This window comes from Furipterus horrens, unplaced genomic scaffold, assembly GCF_987537825.1.
Source record: "Furipterus horrens unplaced genomic scaffold, mFurHor1.1.pri manual_scaffold_5, whole genome shotgun sequence".
Classification (NCBI taxonomy): Eukaryota; Metazoa; Chordata; class Mammalia; order Chiroptera; family Furipteridae; genus Furipterus; species Furipterus horrens.
Genome location: NW_028327175.1, coordinates 8,989,931 through 9,017,073, shown reverse-complemented (window position 1 = coordinate 9,017,073; position 27,143 = coordinate 8,989,931). Strand labels below are relative to the sequence as shown.

Genomic DNA, 27,143 nt, shown 5'->3' with positions numbered 1-27,143 from the left:
GTGGTGGCTTCACACTTCCAGAATCTATAAAATAAGCAAGAGAAGTTGATGATCTATTTTCAAATTTTAGTGTATCTACTGGAAATCCCACTTTACCCATGCGAAGGCTTTGAGGTTCTTTATAATCCTATTTCAATTCACTGGGGTCACTCCTCAAAAGCTATTTTCTTGGGTATTAGGGCGTTGTATTTTATATCATGGTATTTAGTGTTCTTAGCATTTGGGACTTCAATGCTTCATGTTTCATTTCTAGGATTTACTGATTTGCACTTGCTCTGCTGGACAACTTTCCAGTAAAGTGGTTTTTAAAAAACCTCCGCAGAAGTCATTGAAAAATAAAAACAAAAACTTTTTTAAAAGTCTTCATTGTAAAAGAACTCCATAAAAGGATAATTTCAAAGTCCAAGTTTCATTCTGCATGATTTTAGGGTAATCCTCATTGTTTTCTACTCTGGTTACAATAGTACTTGAAACAGAACACAGAATTATCTGTAGTGTATGAATCTGCAAAAAGAAAACTTATTTTTGATTCTTCTTTAGTTTTAATCTTAGGTGTGCATACCCACATGAATACATTCTTATGAAATAATTGACACTTATTCACAATTAACAAATAGGGACAAACTTTATACAAAAGCTCTGCTACTAGTATGCTTTTCAGAAGACATTTAACCCACCAGCAAGAGAGAAGACACAGTCCAAATTGGAGCTACAAACAATAGTTTTCTTCTTGTGGATGTCTTAAAATTCCTTTTCTGTATTTCTTGATGATTCTTCTTTATATTTCTTTAGACTACACAGTAATTTATTCTTAAACAACTGTTTTGGGACAGGAGGGTTGCTATTGATGGTCTAAAAGAAGCATCTTTATCATTTTAGCCGAGGCAGAAATAAGATATTTAATAATTCTTACATCTCATTGAGGCAGTCTTCTCAGATGTTGATTAAGCAGAGAGATCATTTTCAAAGTTCATAATGTCAAAACTTTATCAAGATAATCATAACTTTATAAAAATGATAAGTAGTTTTGTGCATTCATTTTCTTTGATAACTGATAACATATGCCAGTTAAAACCCAGACTTCATGTTGGCATCAAGTGACCAAAGCTGAGAGTTAGTCATTGTCATAGATGCAACCTGAAAAAAAAATACAGATTTAAATAATGTTATGCAAAACACATACCCTCTGAGTGTTCCAAGGCTGGAAATATGGTTGAATCATACATTCCTGGTTTAGGATTTTACAAAGTAGAAGGTCATATATTTATTTAACTTCTGTTGCTCAGTATTCAATTCCAATAAAGTTTATGGACAAATTTATTCTCTATCAAAATGAAACTCAGGATTATTGTCTTTGATTTGGCACTGAATTAAATGTACTTTGTGATAGTCATTCTGAATGAGGTTGAAAATATTAAATATCAGTAAAAATAAGTTTAAAAGGAAACTAAAGGCAACATGATTTGTACTATGTTTAATGTGAGTTAAGATTAATATTTTAGATCATAATTTAGGAATATATAATGCTTAGGGAATACTAACATTGTAGATTATGAAATAAATACCAAATACACATATTTTTTGTGGGAAAGCAGTTGGGCAAAGATTTGGGTTCATAGTATAATAAAAAATTCACCAAATATTTTCCTACTTCTCTTTTCAAAGAAAATAAATAAGATTCTTTCTTGATTTCCAGTCACATGTAAAAATAATTGTTTTCATTCTATGCGCACATTTACCTTCTCTAACATTTTCAAGTGATTCAAATTCTGATCAGATTGGAAGGTTCTAATTAATCCAGCAAGCTATTTTTAGTGTTTGTAAGAACAGTAATTTCACTGTTTCTGTTCTCTGTGCCTGGTGCCTTGGGAGACTTACCATCAGCAATATCATCATAGATTTCACCATCACTGTAAGTGCAGAAAATAAATTTTACTTTAAATAAAATATCTTTTCAACATTAAAGCAATATTTAGAATAAAAGGTTAATAATATGATTTTATACGACACGGGCATTTAAGGGTGAGCGGTTACCATGCATTTGTAAGAGGGAATGTATTTCGTTTTCATCTGCATCTTAATGGACGCCTGCTCCAAGGGCACAAACCATGCCTACTCGTCTTTACATCCAGCAGTGAGCCTAGCACACAGCTGAGCTTGGGAAGAAGTGTTTCTATTGAACTAAACAAACTGGCAGATCGTGGAGCATTAGAATCACTGGGAGTTCTAATAAAAAACTATTAATGGATTCATTACACCTCTTAATATCAGACTTATACTTTCATTTGAATTTCAAATGTTAAATGAAATACAATAATAATTGATGTAGGAAATGGATGCATCATTCATGCATGTTTCCAACTATAATTTACAAATATTAATTATAAAATATATAAATATTAGTTATAAAATAAGTAGCCAAGATATAGTTAGTATGGTGATTCTTATGTTATATAATTCTAAAAGTATTTATGGTGATAGGCAGCATCCATTATAATAGTTCCGGTTATTTTTACATACTTTAGGTTTTACCTGGCTCTGAATCTTTGTGAAATAGTCTATTCTGTTAGACTAAGTGCCTTCTTGTGGACCAGGAGATATAAATATGAGTAAGACATATGCTTTGATTTCAAGAAGCTTATAATCTAATGGAGGAGAAAATAATATACATGCCAAAATAGCAAGTATTTCAAATAGTAATATAGCTTTGAAACATAGGATTGCAGTTTCACAGTCCAGAAATGTAAGGTGACCTTGTCATTTAGCCCAGACCCACGTTCTAGCTCCGTGCTAGCTCTGTGCTAGCTCTGTGCTTCTGTCACGGAGCAGCAGCAAGCCCTTCAAATTGCTGCCAACCGCGGCAGATGCTCTGAGTTCCCTATGTCCTCTGTTTGGATCCTTTCTCTGAGATCGAGGGAGGCTTTGGCTAATGGAAATCTGATACAAATGCAAAGAGGACAGATTTTCTTATTATTTGTTCAAAAGAATCATGAAGTATTCACTTCAATAGGTGGTAAACCAACAATTACTTACAGAGCACACTTTCTAAATTCCCTCTTAATCATCCTTCATAATTGCAGGGGAAAATGTTATCCTATTATTTACCACACATTCTTTCTTTGAAATTTCTATCTTTCATAGAATAAAGCCTATTGAGAAGTCCCATGCCAGCACCATGATTAATGCTCTGAAGAAAATAAAAGTATTATGAATATTTTTCTTTTGACTCGATACTGGTTTTAAGACAGAGCCCTTAACATTGATTTGTTTCTTTCAGACTGGTGCCAGGTTGTTTATGGATACAGTTTTTGAATTCTCCTTGATTTTTTTTATGCTAAATTCTGTAAATCTTTGTATTGGAATATGGCATAACTTGATAATGGAGTTCTTTTCTTGGGCTGGTTTATTTGGAATCTCATAATGTTTTGCGAGACTAATAGCACACTACGACCAGACTGTGACAACGTCTTATTCACAAGAATAGAAGAATCATTGACTGCTATCTCTTTTCTGGCATCCTTCCAAGAAAGATAACTTAATACTCAACTATGTCTGGTATGAGTAAAGAAAAGTCCTCCATTAAGGGCCAGACTATAAACTGTTAATAGCTGTCATTAGTACCTACTGTGTAGACAGTAAATGGTCCTTGATTATTCGATTCAACCAACCATATTAATCAGTAAGTGAAAGGCAAAGTATTAATGAATGAAAGCGTTAGTGGCTTTGACTTGTCCGTCTCCAATGTTTGCAATATCTGTCTCCAATGAATATCTAAAACTATGAACTGTAGAATGATGGATGGAAAGGGTTTCTTGTTTATTTAAAGTGACACTTCATGAAAACTTTAACTTTATTATGGGTGCTGATATTCATATGGCATGAGTATAGCATATTGTTTCAAAATGTAGATCAGTAGATGATATAATTTAAATGATATTAAGAATCTTTCTTAAAGCAAAGCATAACATTTTACAAGTATAATAGAAGAAAATGGGCTTACTTGTCTACCAAGTTACTCCGAAGAACATAACCATCTACGGGGAAAAAAAAAGGAAATAAATTTTATTAGTAGTACAGGCTTGACAAATCTTTACTATTTCTTTTAATATAACACAATATATTGAATAATCGTATCTGTCTTCAAATATAACCCATTTTTCTTGTGTCCACTTTTCTCTCCTTTCTTCTTTTCTAACTTTTTTCTTTCTCTCCTACATGTTGCTCCACTTACAACCCTCCTCCTTTCCCCTGTAAATTAAAATATATATATATATTTTACTTCTCTAAACTACTGCAGGTTGTAGTACAAGGTTCTTTGAAATTTTAATCTAGTTTTTAGGGTGACACCCATGTAACCCCTTTTAGGAAGAATTTATTTTTTAATTTTTTAACAAGGTTACTTTATTTTATTTTATTTTTAATATTTTATTTATCTGCTTTTAGAGAGAGGGGAAAGGAGAAAGAGAGGGAGAGAAACATCAATGTGTCTCTCACGTGCCCCCAACTGGGGACCTGACGTGCAACCTAGTCATCCGCCCTGACTGGGAATCGAACCAGCGACACTTAGTTCGCAGGCCGATGCTCAATCCACTGAGCCACGGCAGCCAGGGTTTAGAAAGAATTTAGTAAGCATAGTTTCTCTGATTACAAAAGTAGTTCACAGGTAGGTATTTTAAACAGCACTCTATCTAAGAATTAACACTTCACATTTTATGGTACTGGGCAGAATGAGGACTGCTTTCAGGTGCCAGCTATCTGATGGTTACTTGGGGGAACGTGCGTTCTCACTGGCCTTAACACGGCTCTTGGACGTTCAGTGGCGAAATCTCCCTCTACTGCTTCTGCCACTTGATAGTCTCTATAGTTGCATTTTTAGCTTTTATTGAACAAATCATTACAGAAGAACACATACAAGGGATTCTAGTAATCCCCTGGGTAAGCAGAAAATAGACCAGATTTTATGCAAGAAAGCAAAAACAATTTTTTGAGCACCTTTTGTTTGCTTCTCATAGTGTAAAGTACGCTCAGAAAAAAACATGGACCATTCAGAAAATGGCTTCTGACATCTAATTAATATTACTAACCATTGAAATTATTAGTTTTGTGTTACTGCCTGCATTCTCTTGTATGCTGGAGATCTGTACCATTTATTGTTGACAATACAGCCTCTAAATCACATCTTTCACTGAGTCAGCCTATTGGGCTTGATCCACTTAGGGTATAATTTGGGTTCTAAGTCAGAGTAAATATGCAAATATTATAAAGCTGGAAGCCCATAAGTAGAGATTTATACAAGTAATAATGAACTTACTTAAACACACTGATGTCACATTATTATTAATTTAAAATGTAAAAACATTTTTATAAAGTTAAAATCATACAACTGAAATTGGAGATTAAGACTTAAGAAAATGAACTTTCTCTTGAAATAGTCCAGGGTCAAAAAAAACTTTCCCCAAATATTTTATCAGGAAATTCACCACCTTCAAATAAAAACTGTTTATAAGAATCATACTGGAAAAAGAAAGAATCAAGGTTGTCTCTGAATTCCTGTAGTATGGAAATAAATGAAGCATGTTTCAAAATGATAAAAGCACAGTAATGTAATATTTTATTCAGAGTATGAAAAATTAGGCCATCATATACCATCTTTTTTATTTCAGTCAAAGCAAAAATAGCAAAAGTTATTAATGTAAGAACATCTAAAATTAATACTTATCATCCTGGGGTAGTCTTTGATATCACAGTTCTTTCGTTTATTTCATGTTAACAGACTTTAAACAATTAAGGTATATATCATAATTTAACACACTTATATGTGTGTCTCTCAAAAGAGAAATTGGTGCAGATAACAAGGTGTTAGAATAAATTGTGGTTTTGTGTCAGTTTCCAATGACTGAAATGTGTCTTTATTTCTAATGACCGAAAGCTGTCTTTACCAATACTTATGTCTAAATAGTCTCTATAGACAGTAATAATTAGAAGACTTAGAGTAATGAAGATGAAGAGAATATAATCATGATTTTTGGAAATGAAAGTTTTTTATTTTCCTGTGCTGTTAGGTAATCTACTTTTAAAAACTCAATTATGCAAAAATTGTGTAGACCTGGAAAAAACACTATCTGTAATTAAGCACTAAAACAGTCCTTTACGTGCCAAAGTTAATAACTCGTGATATACATCTTAATGATCTAACCTCACAAAATAAATTATAAAAAATATATTCTGTTACATTCTCAAAGCACTGTTACATTTCCTCCTATAACTTGCCTGTTCAAGAGTTCTAAGAAATAGCCTTCTCTTACTGAACACTCCATTTTCATTGTTGTTGTGTGTTTGATATAGAAAACATCAATGATTGTGAATATTTTTAAGAAAAATGTGTCAAGGAGATTAAGAGTGGGATGGTACTGTACTGCTGTTAGTTCCCTAAAATGATGTGATAATTGGGGGCTCATTAGCTACAACATGACTATTAAATAGCATCTTTACGGGTTTAATGATTTTTTTATACGACACAGTTTTTGCTGTATAGTACATTTAAAAACCTCTGCTAAAACTTCATTATGTTAAAAGCATGAATCGTGACAGAGTCAAAACAAGTGACTTGCCATGAATTTTTATAAAATCTCTCCACTATAGTTTCTAGAAATAATTCCTTTGCAGTAGAAAACTGCTCTCTTTGCTCACATGTTCCTTGTGCATCTATCATCAGGGAATGGTGATGAAAAATACAAACGAATGAAATGACTTAAAAACCATCTTATGGTTCTGTCTCACGTGGACTGACTGCCATGTTTAGTTAGCCCCATGATAGCGTGGGTTTTGGCAGAGATTCTCACACACGACATGAAATTATTGTTTGGAATCCTCACATTCGGAGAGCAGAACACTGGCTCGAAACACATGTTTTGAAATATGTGGTGGGGTAGAGCTAGTTCAGAAAGTACCCCCCCCGCCCCCAATATGTGCCAGTTAATGTACCCCCAAACATTCGCTTGTTACTGTGCAGCTGTGCCCCGGGACAAATGGCTGGCCTTTCAGAGGGGTGTTGTGAACAGGGAATTACTGAGGAAATAGAACATCATCTTTCCAAAATGGAAAATATCTGCATTCTAATAGTTCCAATTCTTTTTTTACACTTAATAAAAATGACTTTTATTATTTTCTCATTATCTCTCTTGTGGTGAGCAAGTCCAGGTATAAAATTAAATTTACTCAATTTGGTCTCATGCAGTTTAAAAACAATGAAATTGCATTGCATAGATTAACCCAGGCGAGTGGAACAATGTCCAATTTCAAGGAAAAATGTTCATAATATAATAAAAAGAAAAAAGAATACTCAGTGCATATAATACTGAATATAAATTATTGTAGTATTATCCTAGTTTTATGAAATGTTTGCTCTATCTTTCTCATTTCTGAGGCTTCAAATAAGGGTGACTTGTCAAGGTTCTGAATTTAAAGTATTTTCTTCAAGGAGCATGTGCTGTTTTCAAATGGAAAAAAATTACTTAAGCAGAGAAGTAATCAGTTGGATTTGGGAAATTTTAAAGTACCTTTAAAATCCCCCTTTCTCTGATGCCCAAAAGAAATAGAGGACATTTTAGCCACAAATAACTCAACTCATGGATCATCGCATCTTTCTGTAGATTTTTTTTCTTCAGTGACAAGAGGTGGGAAAGTCACAGCTTGTTAGACATTGAGTTGTGGAATATGCACAGATACGGGGGAGAAATTCTAGACATCTGGGACCGTGCCAGAAACAGCTACTGAAGGTCTCTGCGCCTCTGCAGCACCGCTCCCAAGTCAGTGGCTGAGATTGATCATGGGGGATGGGATAATGCTTGTGAAAGTGGCTTGCGCTCCCCGCCACCGTGGGAAGGGATTATTGTTAATGCTTTAGCCTCCGGTTTCTATAGTTTCTTTCCTTTGACAGGTGTAAGAAGGGAGAGTAAGGAAAATGTTAGGGTCGCCATGGTGTCGGCTTGCAAATAAACGCCTTTGCTGCTGATCAGAAGATGCAGAAATAAGGAACTGAAAGGGTTAGAGGCTCCCAAATGGTACATAAGGGAACCACAGCACTAAGGCTCAGACAGAGAACTTCTGTTTTCTAACCAGTTAAACTATTCAACAGACATTTTCCTGTGAATGTTTGTATGTCAGACTTTTCTCCAGTTCTCCACCTGCAGCCTCCGAATTGTCCAATTCTATTTGGCAAACCCTAAGCAAGGCGCCAGGCACCGCAGAAGGTGTTGGCATAAGAATGCTGAGAACATTTCACTGAAGCTACTCCCAGAGCTTAATAAGAATAATGGGTTGGTGAAACAATAAAGCAGGTACAGCAACAAAAGTATGAACAGTAGGACAGCGGAGCAGGGGGGATGTGAACTGGGGGGCGGGGGGATGGCTGGCGAGGGAGTGGAGAGTGGATGTGCCTCCAATTTCAGATGATAACTGTGTTGTTTTAAATAGACAACGATGAGCATTCCGAGGAGAATAAAATAGCGTCGAAGGATGAAATAGCGTAACTTATCGAGGAAATCACAAGTAAATAGTTCCTAATTCCGGGGTGTCAGTTGCAAATGGGAAATAGGTGACGAGGATGAGGCTAGATAGAGAGGGGCACACCCTCACTGGTGCCAATCTGAAGGGGGGTTTTCCTTGTTTCCTGGGGCTTTGTTTACATTTACCTCCGGTGAGCGCTGATTGTTAATACCACATGCCCCCGGCCTTTTCCTCTTGTACCCACATTCCGTTCTTTCCTTGTAAAAGTCAACCACACCTCCTCCAAAATAACGTTGGATCTATTTTTCTTGCCCTTGGCACTGTGTTTTGTTCTTAAAGCTCCTGTCCCTGAGTCATCTTCCTGCCTTTAAAATGCGACGCGGAGTTCATGTTTCCTGTGCAGACTAACCTAGCTGATACGGGGCAGCCATGCGGGCTGGCTCTGCCGTTTTAGACACAGGACAACATAATTCTGAATTACTCTTTCCTCGACTTTCAATTAAATAAGCTTCTTTTAATAGCTGACGGAGTCAAAGAGGACAGGAACTGTCTTTTCGTAGTATGTCTTATTACGTGTGTCCAAACAGGAAATGAAAACAAGTGGGTTTGCACAGCAGGAAAACTGGAAAGTCTAGGTGTGACATGACATATGTTACATACTTTCAAAACCTGGCCAGAGCTAGCGCCACTCGCTACTCAGCACAGAGGTTCTCCCTCTAGTCCGCACAATAATAAGCTGGGGAAGAGTTATCATCACAGACTCCATCTGACCCCAGAGCCCGCCCCTCAGGAAGTCAAAGGTGGGTCCAGACGACTGGAATTTCAGGGCACACCCAAGGGGCTCCTGATGCTGGGTGTCCGTGGACCTCATTTTTGAGAAGTACTAATATCGCTCCCCAATGTGAAATATAGCAAGTGGGAAGTGAAAAGAGATGAAAATCAAATACGTTGACGGCAACACAGCGAGGTTTCTTAAGGTTTTCCATAATTCCCAAAGCATAGAACAAAAGAGTTAATAGAAATAGCGGTGACCACTGAACCTTGTTTGGTTGTTAAATTCTGGAGGGCTATATCAAGGGGGAGCGATGATTTTCAAACAGCCTGCTGCAAGAGTTTTTAAAACATGCAATACCTACTTAGTCAGGGGCACTGGCCTCTTTTGCCTTTGATTGTCAGATAAAAAAATGACCACAGCCAGCACAACAGTAGCTGTCTGGTGTGAGTGCCATCTTGAGCCATAAATAGGTCACATCATATAATAGAATTGCATCTTATTGGTCATGTCACACATGACCAATAATAGAATTGCATCTGATTGGTTAATTCTTGGTACCAGAAATCTTTATCTACACCTGATTTTTTAAAAAGTCACTTAGGAGCAAAAAAAGGTAGGTAATTACTATTATTAATTTTTTTTGTAAACCAATCAAAATTATATCTTTTTTTCTCAGATCAGCTAGAAGTATGACATAAATCGTGGCGTGCCACAGAATTTCAGTCATCAGTTTATGTGTGCCATGAGACGAAAAAGGTTGGAAATTGCTGGTGAGGAGTAATCAGTGACTTACATTTTCCTTCGTCATTCCTGCAGAGAACTTTGGTGCCATCTGTGTTTTGTATAACTTCAAGAGATTCACCAGGCTTCAGCTGTAGATCTTTGTTCCCCCACTTCTTAGAAATTAAGGATGAAACAACTGTAGTTGAATATAGGACTCTAATTTCACCATCATACTGGAAAAATAAAAAATACATTGTTGATTGATGAGTATTATTAAATTCATTTATTGACATTTATTAAGAAGGCCTTTGCTAAATAAATGTCAATATTTCCTTGCTTTTAAAAGATAATGTAAGAACACTAAAGAAAAGTATTTTTTGGGGGGGAATCACATATAACTTCACCAACCTAATATAATATCTATTTTTTTAATTTGAAAAAATTTTAAAGATTAAGATGTACATTTATTACTTTGATACACTTACATATTTCAAAATTATTACCAATGTATTTAGCTTACACCTCTTTCACCTCACATACTTACCATTTCATTTTTGTGGTGAGAATATTTGAGATTTACTCATTTAGCAACTTTTAAGTATATAATAAAATATCGCTATCTATAATCGCCATGCTGTACATTAAACCTCTAAAAACTTATTTATCTTATAACTTGAAGTTTGTACCCCTTGACCAACACCTCCCCATCTCTCCCACCACTCTAGCCTCTGGTTAATCCCTGGTCTCCTCTATGTTGCTGTGAGTTTGGCTTTTTTAGATTCTACATTTAAGTGAGATCATACAGTATTGGTCTTCCTCTCTCTGGCTCATTTCACTTAGTATAATGCCCTCGAGGTCCACCCATGTTTTCACAAATGGCTGAAGTTTCTTCTTTTTTCAAGGCTGAATAATATTCCATTGTATGTATACCACATCTGTTTTATCCATTCTGTTTTAGATTACTTTTTTATCAAAGTTCAAAGGATGGCTTAATTTAGATGATTATTTCAGTATATATATTAGGCATACATGAGTTTTCTTACTTTATTATTGGAAAAAAATTTAAACCTAAAATAAATTTTGAAGAAAATAAAAGTTATAATTCATAACTGTGATATTGATCATTACACTTTTAATATGTGCATTTTGGAACTTAAAAGTCATAGAAATTTTTTCATTAGCACTTTGAATTTTGCATGATATTTAAATATGACATACTTTAAATTTTTTCCTGAAGTCTTTTTCTTCTTTTTCCTGCTTTTTTAGCTTCTTAGGGTCTTCTGTTTTGGCCTTGGCTCCTTGACTAGGGAGGTAGAACACATGTAAAACAACACTTAGTTTAAAAAATGTAAAAAGAATAATGTATAATGGAAACTTTATTTATAACATTAAATTTTTGTTAAATTTTATTTTTAATTAATTCATTTCCTTAGAAATCCAGTATAGTCATTGTAAAAAATGATGGCATTTCAAAATACAGAAGAGGTTCTTTAAGAGAATACAGATTATGAGGTAAAATGGAAGAAGAGATTATCTTTATGTTGAATTATATAAAATCACTAAGGCATAGTTTAAACATGGTCACATGTCAGCCATTTCATATGATTGAACCTATTCTTGAACCCCTAATATTTTCCATCCCTTCTTAGATATTTAATTAAATTGGTCTATGTCATAGAAAAGGCTTTAAAAGAAAAACTTTTTAAAACATGAATTTTCGTAGCTTAAAATGTTTATATATTAGTTTTTCATATCTACTTAAAGTGGAGCCTTTTAAAAAGTAGCATTGTCCTTGCCCAATGCCTAGCAATCCTGATTATATTAACTTTAAATTCTAATAAATTAGACTAAGTGGGGTCTGTGCACTGACATCTTTTAAAAGCTCCCACCAGTGGCAGGAATTAATAGCCAAGATTGTGAACCATTTGCTAGGGTTAAATGTGGATATTAGGGAAATGCTATGAATCTCTGCAGAAGGGAATTTTCAAAACCAGAATATTTGTGAATAATAAAACATTTTAAACACTGATACTAATTTTTATGTAGATGCAATTTTGTTTATCACTGATTTGCTTAAAATGCTGCTTCTTGAATTGTGCATCCGAGAACTTAGTTCATTCTCTGTGAGATGGTTCAGCACGGTATCCTGCCGCCTGCCTCCCTGGGTGTCTCCTCCTGTCCTGCGGTCCTCTGGGCAGCAGTGGGGTTGCAGCCCCCCATTAGCACTCTGAAGTTATCAGAATATACGTGGAAGGTAAAAATTACCCGCAAGCTATCTTTGAAGAGAAGTTATTGATGTGTATTTAAAAATAGTGTACTATATTAGAGAACATAAAATTGTTTTAAACCGGTAAGAAAATAGATACATAGAATGCTAAATTTAATCAGTTACAGTTTTTTTACTTGAACAATAGAGTCAGTGTGTGACGCTGAGTCCCTACAGAGCCATTTTATGGAACGTAATGGCATTTCTACAGTAATATACAACAGAAAAGTGCATTTAAAACCGCCAGGGATAGGAGTGATCGCCCCATGGCGAGGAATATTAACACTTACCATAATACTGAAGATTACATTTTCCATTCATGAAGAACTAAAAAGGGAGAATGATTCTCCTTTCATCTTTCTGGTTTGTTTTGCCTATTGAGCTTAATGTTGGCATATAAATGACAGCATATTTTCCTTTCAGTTTCTTTAATCTTGGTACTGCCTCTGGTTCAGTGAAATTAGTTTAACAATCTTGATAACAAATACTTCGAGTTTACTTATGCATTTTTACCAGTATAGCTCAGAAAAGATCACTTATTGTATTCTGCTTTTTTACTTTCATTCTTAACAGATCAAGTCCAGAATCTTTTCATTCACCTTTCTTTGTTCTTGAAAAAGCTACAGAGGTGTTTGCTATTGCACACTGTATGTGTTAGATCATCTCACTTATTTATTGAATTACAAAAAAAGCATCCTACCATGTTATTTTCTATTTCAAAAGAGTTTTCAAAAGGTACTCCTTTTGTATTAACTGATTTTTAGATTTTCTTACAATTTTAACCTAAAATTAAATTGAAACCTTAGGTGAGCTGAAGAATGTCACTATTCACTGCTTCTTTTTTTAAAACATTTTTTGAATAGAAGCTTTGAGAAACTGATGCTTTTGTGAAAAAGAGACATAATTGAAGTCCTGTTAAAGAACAAATCCTCTTCTTTTTCATAAAAAAAACCTTGTGAAGGATAGAAGAGGCTTAAACAAGGTGGGCGAAGGCTGATATGTACCCTAAGCAGTGGATTCGAGACAAAATGGTTTTGAGAAGAAAAATAAAAACAAAGGGAGGAGATTAATCAGTAAGATAAGTTGTGATCAGGCTCTTGAATATTTTCCCAGGGAATGAATGAATGAGTGGACTAATGAATGCGGACAGCAGTGAGTCACGGGGCAGAGGATCATCAGGGGACAAGGAGCAAGGCCACCGACAGAGGGGTGCGGAAGGGCAAAAGCCAGGAGAAGAGAGACACAAGTGGGGTATCAGGGCTATCCCCTGATATCCAGTTAGAGCTGGAATCAGGGAAAGCTAGAGTGCACACAGAACGTTGCACAGGAGATACACTCCCTGTCAGCTGAATTTTCTTGAGCAGGCTGCTTTTCATTACTTCATTACAATGAGAACATTTTAATTACCTCATCTCAGCTGATGGAGCAGGGTAATCAGAGGCGTCGACATCATCATAAACTTCATCTTCCCCGTCTAACAAAGACAAAATGTCAAATGTTGAAACGCTGTTAGCTTACATTTTGATATGAGCAATTCATGCTTCCAAGACCACAGAACAGGTTTTCCTGTGGTCTTTGTGCATTTCTCTTGGAAACATTGTCTGTTCCTGTAAGGGGAGAGGTTCTTTCCTGCTTGGATGCCTGTGTTAAGGCTCCCTCAAAAATCGAATGACCATGATTGTAATTATCATTCTCAGAAAAAACATAACAGAACAGTGACAGATGATTTGAAGTTTCACAAGTGTGTTGAATGGCAAGATTAGTAGATGACTGACAAACAGAATGGACATACTGGTCATTGGCAGTAAGGATTGAAATCGAGATTCTCCTAGGACTTGGACTGTTATAATAATAGGTGTCATTTTATTTTTATGTCTATGTGAGTCTATCTATGCATGCATGCATGCATGTATGTATGTATGTATGTATCATTCTCTTTTATTCACTTATCTGTTCTTCATTAACTTTCATGTTACAGTAAAATCAGGTATATTAGGCGTGGCACCACCTTCGAATGGAAAGAATATTATATAATAAGATTTATGAAAACCGAAAGTATTGAGAATCAGTACTGGTGAAAAAGTTCAATGGCTTTTCCAGTCTGTAATTACTTTTGCTCCTCCTAGACTTCTTGTTAATAAAGATCCTATCATAACAAACGAAGATGAAGAAAAGTGTGGAAGAGTACAAATATTTTAAGAAACGATTATCATAGAAAGTTTAAATATCCTTTGGTAATGGCAAGGATTTGATTTCCTTTCAAAATTCCTCTCTTTCTGTATATACGCATTTATATAGACATCTCTCCCTACTCAGGTTAATTAATTTCACAGGATAAAACTCACTTAGCTATGAATAATCCATATAAATATGTAGGAAGAAAATTACATATTGGCTTCCAGATAAGGAAAAATTACTATTCCATGTATCTATACTTAGAGCACATGAAAACAAAAGAAAATTAAAACAAAAATACATTTTTCATTTAATTGGTCACGTCTGTTACATTTTATACCTGCTCTTTGTTGAGCTGTTTCTTGAATATGTTTTGAAAATTATAGATTACAATATAAGCTCATCATTATTTATTGATAAATTTGAATTAGTTCCTTACATATTTTCAAAATAATAACTGAAAACAAAATCAGAGAAACAGTCTGGAAGAATATATTATATTTGTGTTTAGTTTGCTCTCTTAATTCATTTATGAATTGAGACAAAGTTTTTGAAAATCCCCGAATATTCTTGTGAGACATTTTATTTTGTTCAAGTAAAACTAAGAAAAACGTTTTAAAGATTTGTTTCAGCACAGGTTAAAAAAAAAAAAGCATACTGAAATTGTACAAAGAAACTTTTGCGTTTAGCAATAGAAAGATTGCCAAATATAACATTAAACTATATGTTTTTAAAAAATCTAGATTCAGAAGGGCCTTGGTGGCATCTAATCTGGTTTGCTTTTGGAAATCTTTGTGAAGAAGGCCAATGTATCGAGCTCTGACTGCATCGGGGTGCGGGGGACGCGGGGATTGTTGGTACCGACCCCTGTCTTGCTTTTATCCCTTTCTCCGCTGTGACCCTCACCACCGGAAGAGCTCTTTACTTCTTTGTAGTATTTTTATTTTGTCTTCCTGATTCTTTTTATTGTTTATGTTGTTACAGTTGGTCCCACTCTTCCCCCCTTTGCTGCCCTCTACCCAGCCGCCACCCCCTTCTTTCCTCCTCCCCACATGACTACATGGTGAGAAACCGTGGCCCCCCAACGTGAAGTTACTCGACAAGGCTATATAATTTGTTATCTTCAGGCAGGGCTTTAAGCCAGTTATCGTTACGCTATCTAATGAGTTCTCACTACCCTATCTGCAAGAAATGCGATAGAAAAGACACAGTTTTTAATACTTACCCAGTTGTTTAGGAGGAGGAGGGAAGCTGGAAAGAAAATGAGAACCCAATGATAATCAGACCAATATAAACACAGAAACTGCGTCCTTTGTTTAGGAGAGATGTGAACAAGGAACAGCCTGGAGGCTTATAAGGGCTAATCCAGGTGCCGGCTGTCATTCCTTTCTCATCCTCCATTTCTCCACTAAGTCCAGTGTCTGTTCAACAATTTGGGATTTGGCAAGACTCTTCTGAACACCAATGTTAGCCAAAAAAGTCAAGAGTCAAGACATGGAGTGGTTTATTTTGCCCATAGCCACTGGACCAATGTTTTCAGATTTGTTCTATGAAGTTTGGGCATATTATGACTTCAAAATAAGTTAAATGGCCTCAATATTTTGGAGTCATTGTGGCATAGCTCAGGCCAAAACTGTTTGTTGGACTCAGAGAGTAGGAATGCAGAATTGAAATTTGCAAAGGTCATAGGACTCTTTACATGACCATGTTTTCCCAATATGTTCACATCTATCCCCAAACAGGAGAATGGTGAATAAGAGAGGCGTATCCACGGAAACAAGTGAGGAAGAGCTTATTAAGAGACGTGACTTGAAATCAGCATTGGGTGGCGTTTAGTTGCAACAGAAAAAGACCTTTGCTTTTATTACTTTCTAAATTTTAGAAAATACATACACACACGTCACTGGAAAAATGGTGCACAGTTTTATGAAAGTGTGAGGAATCATTAATTAAAATTATCCAAAATCAGAATTAGGTTTTGTGTAATTGAGGCAGAAAAAATAATCTCTGCTTTTATTTCTAAGTAAGGATTATATTTGAGTAATGATGTTTCATTGAGATTTGTTATATTTACTTCTAATTTTAAGTGTCCTATTTATTGAGTGTTGTTTTAGTGTCTCCCAAAAGGGTTGAATCATGTACCAGAAACATGATTAGCATCCTTCAAATTCACATGCATGGAATTTATACTTAAGTGTTATTTTTGGAAAGAAAGAGAATATTTATGCGTTGTTTTATTTAGACAGAGAAGATATTTAGAATAACTTTAGTATAGGATAAATATATAGTTCAAATAGAATTAATATGTCACTATTGTGGAACAGAGTTAGAAAGACTTTAAATAATGTATTTAAAGAAAAGAAATTCCAAATCGTGTCCTTTATTTCAAGCTAATTAATTTCTAAAAGAGTAAGTGTATTTTGAAGAGTAGTCATTATAAAATATTATGTAATAAAATGTATAATTGGAATTGTGAGCTTTTAGATATGATGTTGCAATCTTTAAAAAGTCCTACTAGTGGAGTGTGTATGAGTGCAAAGGTGTGTATGTGTACATGTATGTGTGTGTCTTTGTGCATGTTTGTTGGGGAAACAAAATATATACCATAAAAACATATGATGGTTTTTAAATACTTTAAATGCATGAGTTTAAGAATGAGAAAGTAAATGAGGCTAAAACAACTAATTTAAAATAATATTAAAATTGTGTAAGCCTGTCAGAATTTGGTTATTGGCTATAAAATATTAGTAGCATTTGATTAAATTAATTATTAGTGTAGTTATTGTGCACTGGATTCGGTTGGTTGGCTCTTACGATGAACCTTCATTATTGTCTGACTCAGAGACTTTAGGTTTCTCTCGTATACTTTTCTTTTTGTCATCTTTTCCCTTTAACATCTTCAAAATCCCCCAGGACCATGAGTTATTCTTCTCTTCCACCTGTAACGCGGAGCTTGGGAGCATGCAGGCATTGATCAGAATGGGATCATCAGTGGAACATGAAGACATTGGGTTGACATTTAGATTTGTTACAATTACATTGCATTGGTCATGCAGGCAATAAGTTACTCACTGTAGGCAACAAGATGATGCTATTACACTTATAGGTCATGAGCTTTGAATACTGCTGCTACTAGGCAAGCAGTGGGTAAGTTGTATTTTGTTCTATTTGGTGAGATTTCTCTTGGTTCTTAAAATAGAAAGCCAAGTCAGGATGACGTTCTAAACATCAATTTAGCTTTATTTTTTATCAAAATTAGGTAACTAATAGATCTGAAATTTTAAAATATGCCATTTCAAAAGTTTTAGCAACTAAAGGGTAGGGTATTCAGTAATGGTTTTGCCACAGATAGAATGTGGTCTCAATTTATTTGGGTTTTCTGTAACTATGATTATTATACAAAAGATAGCCATGCAATCAATAAACTCTTCAGAGATTGTCGTAAAAGTTAATTATCAATTGATAAATAAATAATTTGGAAAAGTTTGGAAAATAAAAACTACAACCCCTATAATTCTTTACCTCTTTTCTTTTGACAGAGTTGCCCAGGATTTTCCAAACATATAGCATTTCATTTGAAGTGTGGTGCAATTACACTTCCTGATTTACTATGGCTGCTAAACATCTAAATCATTTTTGTTTATGTAATAAGGAACATTATTTTTTGGTGTTTATTCTAACTAGAAACCAAAACTAAATTTCAGAAAATACAATAACTTGTAAGAAGGCAATTTGCTGCTTATCCTTACCCATCATCAGCCTCTTCCTCTTCAATCCCATCATAAATATCATCATCTGGGGGAGGTGGGAACCCTTCATTTGGATAAAGATGGAAAAATCTCCTGTTAATATTGGAATTTGGTCATGTAATAGTCGCTCAAAATTTAATAATAAACCTGCCTTATTTAACTGCAGAAAGCATCCTTCTTTCATATTAACTATTTAAATAAAAAATAATTTTACTCTCCTACTCTCTTATAGTGGGCAAATTTTTCTGTTGATTATTTTATACAGAATTCTTAGGGGTAAAATACTGATATAATGATAATATGAGTGATAAAAAAAGGTGTCGTGCACTGGAGATGAAAGGAATGGGTAGAATAAATATTAGAAAAAGAAAAATTAAATAGAGAATGGACTTTAATATTTTTAATATTTATTGTTGAAAAAGAGAAGGTGAAGGTGATAAGAAAATTTTAATATTGAGAAGACATTTAGGAAAAGCAATCAATCAAGATGTAAGTGAAGAAAGCAAAGGCAATAAAATATGTATTTGTAAATATTGATGGTAGCTGAAACAAACTTTCATTTCTTTTGTTTCACTCCATCAATGTGATATTTTAAAAGTTCAACCCTTTCTTGTTTGAGTTGTTATCCTACAATCCTCAGGAACTTTGGTATTTGACAAATATTTACTTAACAAATGTTTTATGTACCTTCTCTAAAACTCAACACCAAAATAAAACAATACAATTAAAAAACGGGCAAAAGATCTGAATAAACACTTCTCCAAAGAGGAAATACATGTGGTAATAGCTATGTGAAAAGACCCTCAATGTCACTAGTCACAAGAGAAAAGCACATTAGAACCACAATGAGATATCACCTCACACCACTCAGAATGACTGTTATCAATAAATCAACAAACAACAAGCGCTGGTGAGGATGTAGAGAAAGGGACCCTGAGTGCACTGCTGGTGGAAATGACATTGTTATAGCCACTGTGGAAAGCAGTATGGAGGTACTTGAAAAAATTAAGAATGGGACTGCCTTATGGCCCAGTATTGCCACCCTGGGACTATATTGGAGGAAATCTGAAACACTAATTCAAAAGAATATATGTTCATTGCAACATTATTTACAATACCCAAAACTTGGAAGCGCTCCAAGTGTCCATTATTATGTGAGTGGATAAAAAAGCTGTGGCACACAATAGAATACTAGTTGCCCGTAAAAAAGAAGGAAATATTATATTATACTTTGTTGGTGACAGCACGGATGGACCCGGAGAGCATCATGCGAGGTGAGATTAGCCCGCCAGAGAAAGACAAGTGCCCTATGATTTCACTCATAGTGGAATCCAAGGGACGAAATGAACGAAGGAACCAAATAGCAACAGACTCAGACAGAGAGCGGACCGACAGCTGTCAGAGGGAAGGGGGTGAGCAGCTGAGTAAAAAAGGTAAAGGGGTTCCGCAAAACCAAACCAAAATGAACAAAACAACCCCCTGGTAGACCCAGACAACAGTGTGGTGACTACCAGAGGGGAAGCGGGGTGGGGAAGGTAGAAGAGGGGCTGGGGGGGGGGGGGTAAATGGAGATGGAAGGGGGCTTGGTTTGGGTTGGCAAACACACAGTACAATATACGCTGATGTATTATAGAATCATACACCTAAAACCTATACGATTTCATTAATCAATGTTACAACAATAAATTCAATAAAAAAATTTTTTTTAAAGGAATATGTACAATGAACTTGAAATTTGACTTTTAGGATGAAAAATGTTAGGATGAGTTGTTAGTAAAACTCCCTTGTTTTGTTGATGAGAAGATAAGGATCTTTAGGAGTAACAGCTAAGGTAACCAATTAAGTTATCATCCAGACAAAGATAGTTCTGAAAGCGAAGGAGGATGCTTGTAATGGTTATTCTGTTCAATTGGCATAAATCAAGATGTCCCTGGGCACACTGGAAGTGGAGTCACCATACGGCTCACAGCAAACTTAGGGGGGAGAAGTGAATTGCTGAGGGTCACTTGGTGACCAGGACTGAAGTCCGGGTCGTTGGTTTTAGTCCAGTGTGCTTTCTACCACTGTAACAGGCTCCTTGTTAGGTGGAAACAGAGCATGTTGTCATGAATACACACAAAAATGTTTAAGACTTGGAGAAATTTCTGCCGAAAGTGTGTGGCTTACCTCCACCTCCACTCTGGCTGGGGCTAGAAAAAAAATAGAGACAAATAAAATTAATATGAATTATTTAGTTATCAGGAGAGAAGTACATGTATTGAGCAGTTATACCAAAAAGAACTAATACCCAGTTAAAAGTTTTTAGAATGTTTATATGGCCGAGCAGTAGCAAGGCAAAATACAAAGCAAATCACAACCTAAGAAGAATCAAGTGAGTTTTGGTACACCAAGTATTCAAAACAATGATACTGTTTGCTTCTAACGTTTTCCCATAATGCAGTTTTCAGATTTCATATTATTACATCATTCCATAGATGGACTTATTTTTAAAAAAGAGTATTATTCCAAGAGTCATAGAGAACCATTATTCCATTAAATTCAGTTCTCTTTCAACAGCTTATAACCACAGCATTTTACTCTTAGTACCATGGCATTACATTTTATTTTGAAAGGGACAACATTTTAAAAATTGAGATCTTATTCATGGGGCTTTTATAGAGTATGGCCCCTGATTTTCTAAATCCAGACTGCTCGTATTAATATTTCTCATTTATTTCTATAACATTCTGTATCCTATTTTACAATAGTCTTTTCTTGCCTGTGTTTGCCACTAAAATGTGAGTTCTGGGACAGCAAAATAAGTATAAATTGTGAGAACTGGAAAATCTCAGAATTCATTTCGTTCAATTCCTTCAATTTCCAGAAAAGAAACTGAACCTCTGAGAAATCAAATGACTTGGCCAAAACTTTTCAATGACCTGAAGAGCTAAGAACCTCAGCATCCTGCCTTCCTGTCAAGTGTTTCGGCTGCACCCAGCTGCACTCCCCGGAACACCACACTTGCCCTTTGGATAATTTATTCACAACAGATACCAGTCTGATATTACAACAGCACAGTATAATTACATACTCATATTTGATTCCTCAACCTTAAAGTCAGATAAAAGAAATTGGTCTGATGCAGATCTATGGTTAATTTAGAAATAAAAGGCACTCTTGCTAATGAAACTTTATAGAATAACATGCCATGAATGTTTTTCTACGTAAATTAATTATTAACTTTTGAGGAAGTTTAAGTATCTTCTTTACTTGCATAGCATTTTCACACTCATTTTCTCTGATACTTCCTTTTCAGTGTAAAGCAAAAAGTTAGAATTGTGTGAAGAATTTCATTCTGATTGGCTGACACTCCTAGCAAATATACCCCCTCTCGGAGATTCTCATACACCATTCCCAAAGACTGAGGTTATAATAATCAGGAGCATAGCTGCCCCCCATTATTTCATGACTAGAGCAATTCTTCAGCTTTCTAAAATACTGTTTAGAATACAAAACACGTAACAGCTGAAGCAGAGGTGAGGAGGGGAGAGGGTGAGAAAAGAGAAGGAAAGAAAAAAGAAATGGGAAGAAAAAGACAGGGAAACCATACATAGAAAAATGTTTGCTCTCTGATGGAGGATGGGGATTTGCATTTGTAATGTCCTTTCCTTCATTTTCATATTCATTCCAGAAACTGCCTTACCTGAGAGAAAAGAGAGGGCAGGTGTGAGAAGCCTCTCCTCTGCTCAGAGGTTGAAGTGCACAGTTAGCTCTGAGCTCCCTGGAGGGATCAGCAAAGAGCAGGTAAGGAATGCAAGGGACCGGAGACACGGGGGAGAGGGAGGAGAGGATGGTGCCCTCTCTTCTTCTTGCCAGAGCAGGCTGCTGGCTATTGTCAGCTTCTGTCCTTCTTCTACTAAGGACAAAGCATGTTCTGTTCTAAGACCCCTGCCAGCAGCAGCTGTAGTTTCAAAAACAAAACTTGTGTAGAAATAATGTCTCTTGTTTCATTTTCTTATTAAACATGCATGAGAGGAATAGAGGCTAGTAAATACTGTGCTTCCCTACTTGTTTAAGATATGGAGCATTAATAAAAGCACACACCTCCGCCGGTTCCATTTTATTAAATGAAAGATTCTTTTTCTGCTACATGTTTACTAACTGAAGCATGTCTTTCAGAGTTGTGGTATGTATGGGCTTGATAAAATGAAAAAGGTAATTGTGTTAGTTTGGGGAACTTGTGACCTATTATGGTTAAATAATGCTTCATTTTAAGAACATCATTCATTTTTGTGGATTTATTATTTTTCTTGAGTATGTGTATCAAGTGTCCATATGTATTTATTAATTTGACTGTCGTTCTTCATCCCCAAAACAAGAAACATGTATTTTTGAAAAAGTAAGTAAAACATAAACATAGTATAACATGATAATATATGTAGAATGACATGTGTTCAAAAAATTTTGTAAATCTCTGACTATGACCATTTAGAACTTCAATTGACCTTGAAAGTGACATTTACTGACTCCTAAACTAGGTCAATGGGTTTCTGATGACTGAAGCCAATCTATGATCTGTAAATTCCAGTGTACACATTGCATGTTGTGATATAGCGTTGCATCATTTATGATCATACACGGTAAGAAGACATTGCAGGCTATACCTCATTTCAGAAAGACAAAACTACCAGAAAGTAATACGATAAATTTCATTGATGACAAGAGGTAAGAGACCACAAGAGGGAAATTTAGTTCTTCTTGTGTCTGAGAAGTATGTTACTACTTTGATAGTTATACGTTTTTTAAAGAGTTGATAATGAAAACATTCTTTCTTTGAAATTTGAAGTAGGAAGAATGTAGACATGTTTTTCCCTGAGAGAAGATTCAGCACAGAGCCTGTGTTTTGGGGGCACAGAGGTGGATTCCCAATGTCACAGTGCGGGCCTAGAACTACAAGGGTTCTTCTCTGGGCTGCAGATTATTCTCCTTCCCTTTCAACTAGCAGGGATTGTGATTTTTAACCAGGAAGGAGAGATATGGGAGGAAACAAGAGGAGAAGTGGAACAGAAAAGCAAGAAGAAGAAGAATGGACAAAGAAGACCTGAGCGAGGGAGAAGAGAGAAGAGGAGGCCTGGAGAGAGGAAGTGCAAGCCTGAGAGGGGAAAGAAGAGAAGGCACGTGGAAGAAGATGGCCACTCCCCCCTCTTGGCTCCTCCAGAAAATATGTCTTGTTCTTTTCCTCTGCTCTGGGAAGGTGTCCCCATAATTTGTGGGAGGTACTTCATCTTCATCTACTGGAATGAATGGGCAGTGGAAAGTTGGTCCCTTGCATTGCTATGCAGTGATAGTAGGGAGCTGAGTTTTTTACTTTTGTGCTTTTAAAGAACCGAGTAGAGTGGTAGTAAAAAGCATATTTTTTCTGTTGTGTGTTCAAATAGGAACAACCAATATATAAGACTCAAAGATTTCAGAGCAGAAATCCTATACTTCTTAGAACTAAATTTTATATTTTATGCCTCATATTTTACAAAACTATTTATTTTAGGCATCAACTCCTTAAGATTAAATTGGAATGAATATTATAGAGCAGCATTTTGGAAGGACAACACACTTGGCAAGACTGGGCAACTGGCCCCTTACTATTCAAGTAGCATTGGATACACACAAGAATAAAAGAACAGAATCTGAAGTTTCAAATGACCTGGTGCCTATGTTGGCATTACCGTCCACAGTAATTCAGTTTAGTGGTAGAGAGAGCAGAGCATATGGAAGGACCTGAAAGTCCGCAAGGAGGCAGTCTGATCTGTTTTACAGGTTGTTTTCGTACATACCTGCTCACCTCACCCTGCTCTGCAACATCATCGTACACTTCTTGGTCCTCTTCAGTGGGTCTCGATGAAAGGTGGCCGAGAGAGTCTTTTTTCCGTTTCAAGGAATCGTAGTCAATCTCTACAGCAGTGGTTTTAATATAGCCATCTACCGAAAGGGGAATGATTTGTGTTCAGGTAACAGCGCCTTCAATCTCTTAGAGTTGTGAATAAAATATCAATTGCACATTTGCTCTTTAACATGGCTCCTTATTTCTTTGCTCACAGTTTTGATTTATAGACTTCCCAGGTAGACACATAAGTTTTATGCTGTTGTGGTTTGGAGGAAGGTCAGAGTCTATTTTCAAGATTCCAAAGGGATTCACATGACTCATTTTTTCCCCTTTTAACTCATTTTTTTCCCTTTTAACCTAATACCCCGTTTTCCTCCTGGGAGTAGTATGAACATTTACATAGTTCCCTGCTAAAGGATAATGAGGTGAAGATGGAACTCTACCTGTCATTTTAAATCCTCCTATCTTTGTCTACCCTGACTCAATGCTTATGAGTGGTTCTGGAAAAATTTGTACATTTCCTTTTGGCTCAAAAAGATGACAATTTGAAGTCATAGGAAAATTTGCACTCACATGACCCCCTGGCGGTTCTGCCCAACCATTTTCCCTCAGGGTTGTCTGTGATGCGAATTATTTCAATCTGCTCTCCTTGCTTGAAGCTCAGTTCATTCTTTCCCCCTTTGACATCACAGCAAGCTTTGGCTTGATGGATGACTTGAATAGGGCCTGTTAGCTGCAACGAGAGAAAAAAAACAATGACAAGAGGCTTCCTTGTTATTCAGAAAATCTTTGTGGAATGCAGTTTGAAAGCCAGTATGTTCACAACTTGCCAATCTGCCTATTTGCAACAGTTACAGGTTTGAGCTAAAAATTGAGGGTAGGAGAAGTTAGGAAAATTCACAGGGGTCAGGCAAGACCAGCAAAGAACAAGTGCATGTGCTGGTCTCTAGGAGAGAGTGCTGATCTGTGGGCCATGAAAGCTCTGTGAAAGGCTTGCAGAAGAAGCCACCATGAGCCAAATACCCCTTACGTATGACAATCCGCTCTGGGGGCTGTGTGTTTTTATGGGAGGTACTGGTGGTCTGCTTGGTAGGTGAAGGCTTTTCCTCACTTTGCACTGTGAACTTATTCTGATGGTTCCCGGAAGGCCTAGAACAGCAAAGGGAAGGGCAGGTGGTAGTGCTGGGTGTACTTCTGGGGAAAGTATTTTCCTTCTTTTTCTTTTATTTAAATTTTGTGATATTGCCTGTCTGTAAATGTGGAGTAGACATTACCTGCTATAAACAAAATAACATTTTAGAAATAGCTTTGTAAATAGAAAACAGCAAACAAATGTTGTGAGGTTTTAAAAATTAATGTCCTGAATAGTTCAGGGGTTTCTTGACAGCAGGGGAATAATCTGATTTAGAACGTGAATCCTAACAACCTAATTTCCTAATCTTGAATTGATGTCTTCTGAAACAGAATTTCTAGGATCTTTAGATATGCAAATATGCATTGCGAGATTTGAAGAAACTTTACCTATTTTATTGAACTTACGATGCTATGAATTGTGAGACATATCATTAATTATGTGCCACTAAGAAAGAAAGCAAACAGCTTAAATTATGATGTGCCACTAATGTTAAGGTGCATCCTAATGTTAGAATTTTAAAAAGTGAAATATTTCATGTCTGAGAATTAATGGAATATGGTACCCTGTAACAACAGTTCTGACACTTATTTAATTTATTTACTTTAACGTCTATTAACATTTTGTGGGAAAAAAATCTAGCTTGTCATAAACTTGATAAACTTTCGAGTTAATATTTAGTGGTATGATTCCCACACACTATTTTTTTCTTACTAAAAATACCATTTGAACGAATAAAATATTGCAAAATCAATTTCTCCAAGAGAAACACAAGAAAAACTTTGTATCTTTCAAAACTATAACAGTCTCTTCATACAATGTGTGCTGTGAAGATTTTCATTTAAAAATCATTTTTCCATATAGCCATACATTTTGTATAAGTAAAATGTTCTGAAAGTCACACTGTAATCTTAAGTTTACTTATATATAGTAAGATTTTTCAGAACTTAATGAGAACCAATAATAGATAAGTGCTTTATGTGCCTTCTTGTATTTAATTCCACAGCGAACTTTTAGGAGAGGTATCATTTATTCTTGCCTTAAAGAATAAGAATCTGAGGTTCGTCGAAGTTTAGTGATATACCCATGCTCACATAACTCACACGGAGAACTGGGATTGGAATTCACAGCTGCCCAGCTGGCTAGGCTTTACAGTTTCTCTGCACCATGTTTTAATATAATACATATACTGAGAAGTGATATGGGAATCAAATTTATAATAACTTAAAACATGTAGTGAATGTTTTAGGGGAGTGAAATGTTTAAAGAAAACAATATGAACCCCTTTTAAAGTAAAGAATAGTTTTGTAACTCACTGCTGCTATACCAGGCCCACGGCAAAGAGACCATGTCATCGCAGACGGCGTAGCCAAGAGGAGACAGCCCGCAAGGGCAGTGTTAGTGGTAGTGAGAAAAGCCACACAATTAGAAATCAGAGATTAGAGGAGACATAGGTCAGAAATCCAGGTAGATGAAGAGGGATGAGAAACAGCAGGTATCAGAAGTCAACATGCACATCATTTTAAAATCAAGGTAAAAATGTAAGTGAGGTCTAGACAGCAGCTGTTAGCGTAGTTCAGAGAAACTGCACTCGGAGACGGGTCTGGTCCGTCTGGTGACACTGGTGCCCCTAGGACCGCTATAATACATGTCCCAGGGATGTGTGTTGTTTGAAGCTCATAGCATAATATGAAATAAGAACCACAATGGATTTGAATAATTGAGTATTGATTCACTCAGTCAACAAATTTTCTGAGCTCCCACCAATTACAAGCCACCATATTTCATTTGAATTTTATCATATTGCATTTTTTGTGCAAGAATAAGGGAGTGTATTGGACCAAAAAAATGTCTGTTGTGAGGATGGTTACTCCTTAGAAAATGTTAATTCTCCAACCGTGTAAGGTTTTCAAGAAGGTGTCCCTTTCATGTGAAAATTATAAAAAGAGGTTACT

General features: G+C 35.8%; 1 protein-coding gene across 3 annotated transcripts in view; it reads right to left on the bottom strand.

Moving 5' to 3' along the window:
* Positions 1 to 396: 396 nt before the first annotated feature.
* Positions 397 to 27,143, bottom strand: part of FYB1 (FYN binding protein 1) — a 155,203-nt gene continuing 128,456 nt past the window's right edge. For 2 of the 3 annotated variants that reach the window (XM_090276154.1, XM_090276156.1), the window contains exons 8-19: positions 24,630 to 24,789; positions 24,007 to 24,151; positions 20,363 to 20,385; positions 18,197 to 18,260; positions 17,262 to 17,399; positions 15,673 to 15,698; positions 13,680 to 13,746; positions 11,225 to 11,309; positions 10,077 to 10,239; positions 4,001 to 4,034; positions 1,879 to 1,910; positions 398 to 1,137 (exon numbers count right to left, since the gene is read on the bottom strand). In XM_090276154.1, the coding sequence (XP_090132280.1) occupies positions 1,115 to 1,137; positions 1,879 to 1,910; positions 4,001 to 4,034; positions 10,077 to 10,239; positions 11,225 to 11,309; positions 13,680 to 13,746; positions 15,673 to 15,698; positions 17,262 to 17,399; positions 18,197 to 18,260; positions 20,363 to 20,385; positions 24,007 to 24,151; positions 24,630 to 24,789 (960 nt within the window). In that variant the 3' untranslated portion in view covers positions 398 to 1,114. Of the gene's footprint in view, positions 1,138 to 1,878; positions 1,911 to 4,000; positions 4,035 to 10,076; positions 10,240 to 11,224; positions 11,310 to 13,679; positions 13,747 to 15,672; positions 15,699 to 17,261; positions 17,400 to 18,196; positions 18,261 to 20,362; positions 20,386 to 24,006; positions 24,152 to 24,629; positions 24,790 to 27,143 lie in introns of all 3 variants that reach the window. The other variant, XM_090276155.1, reaches the window with a different exon arrangement.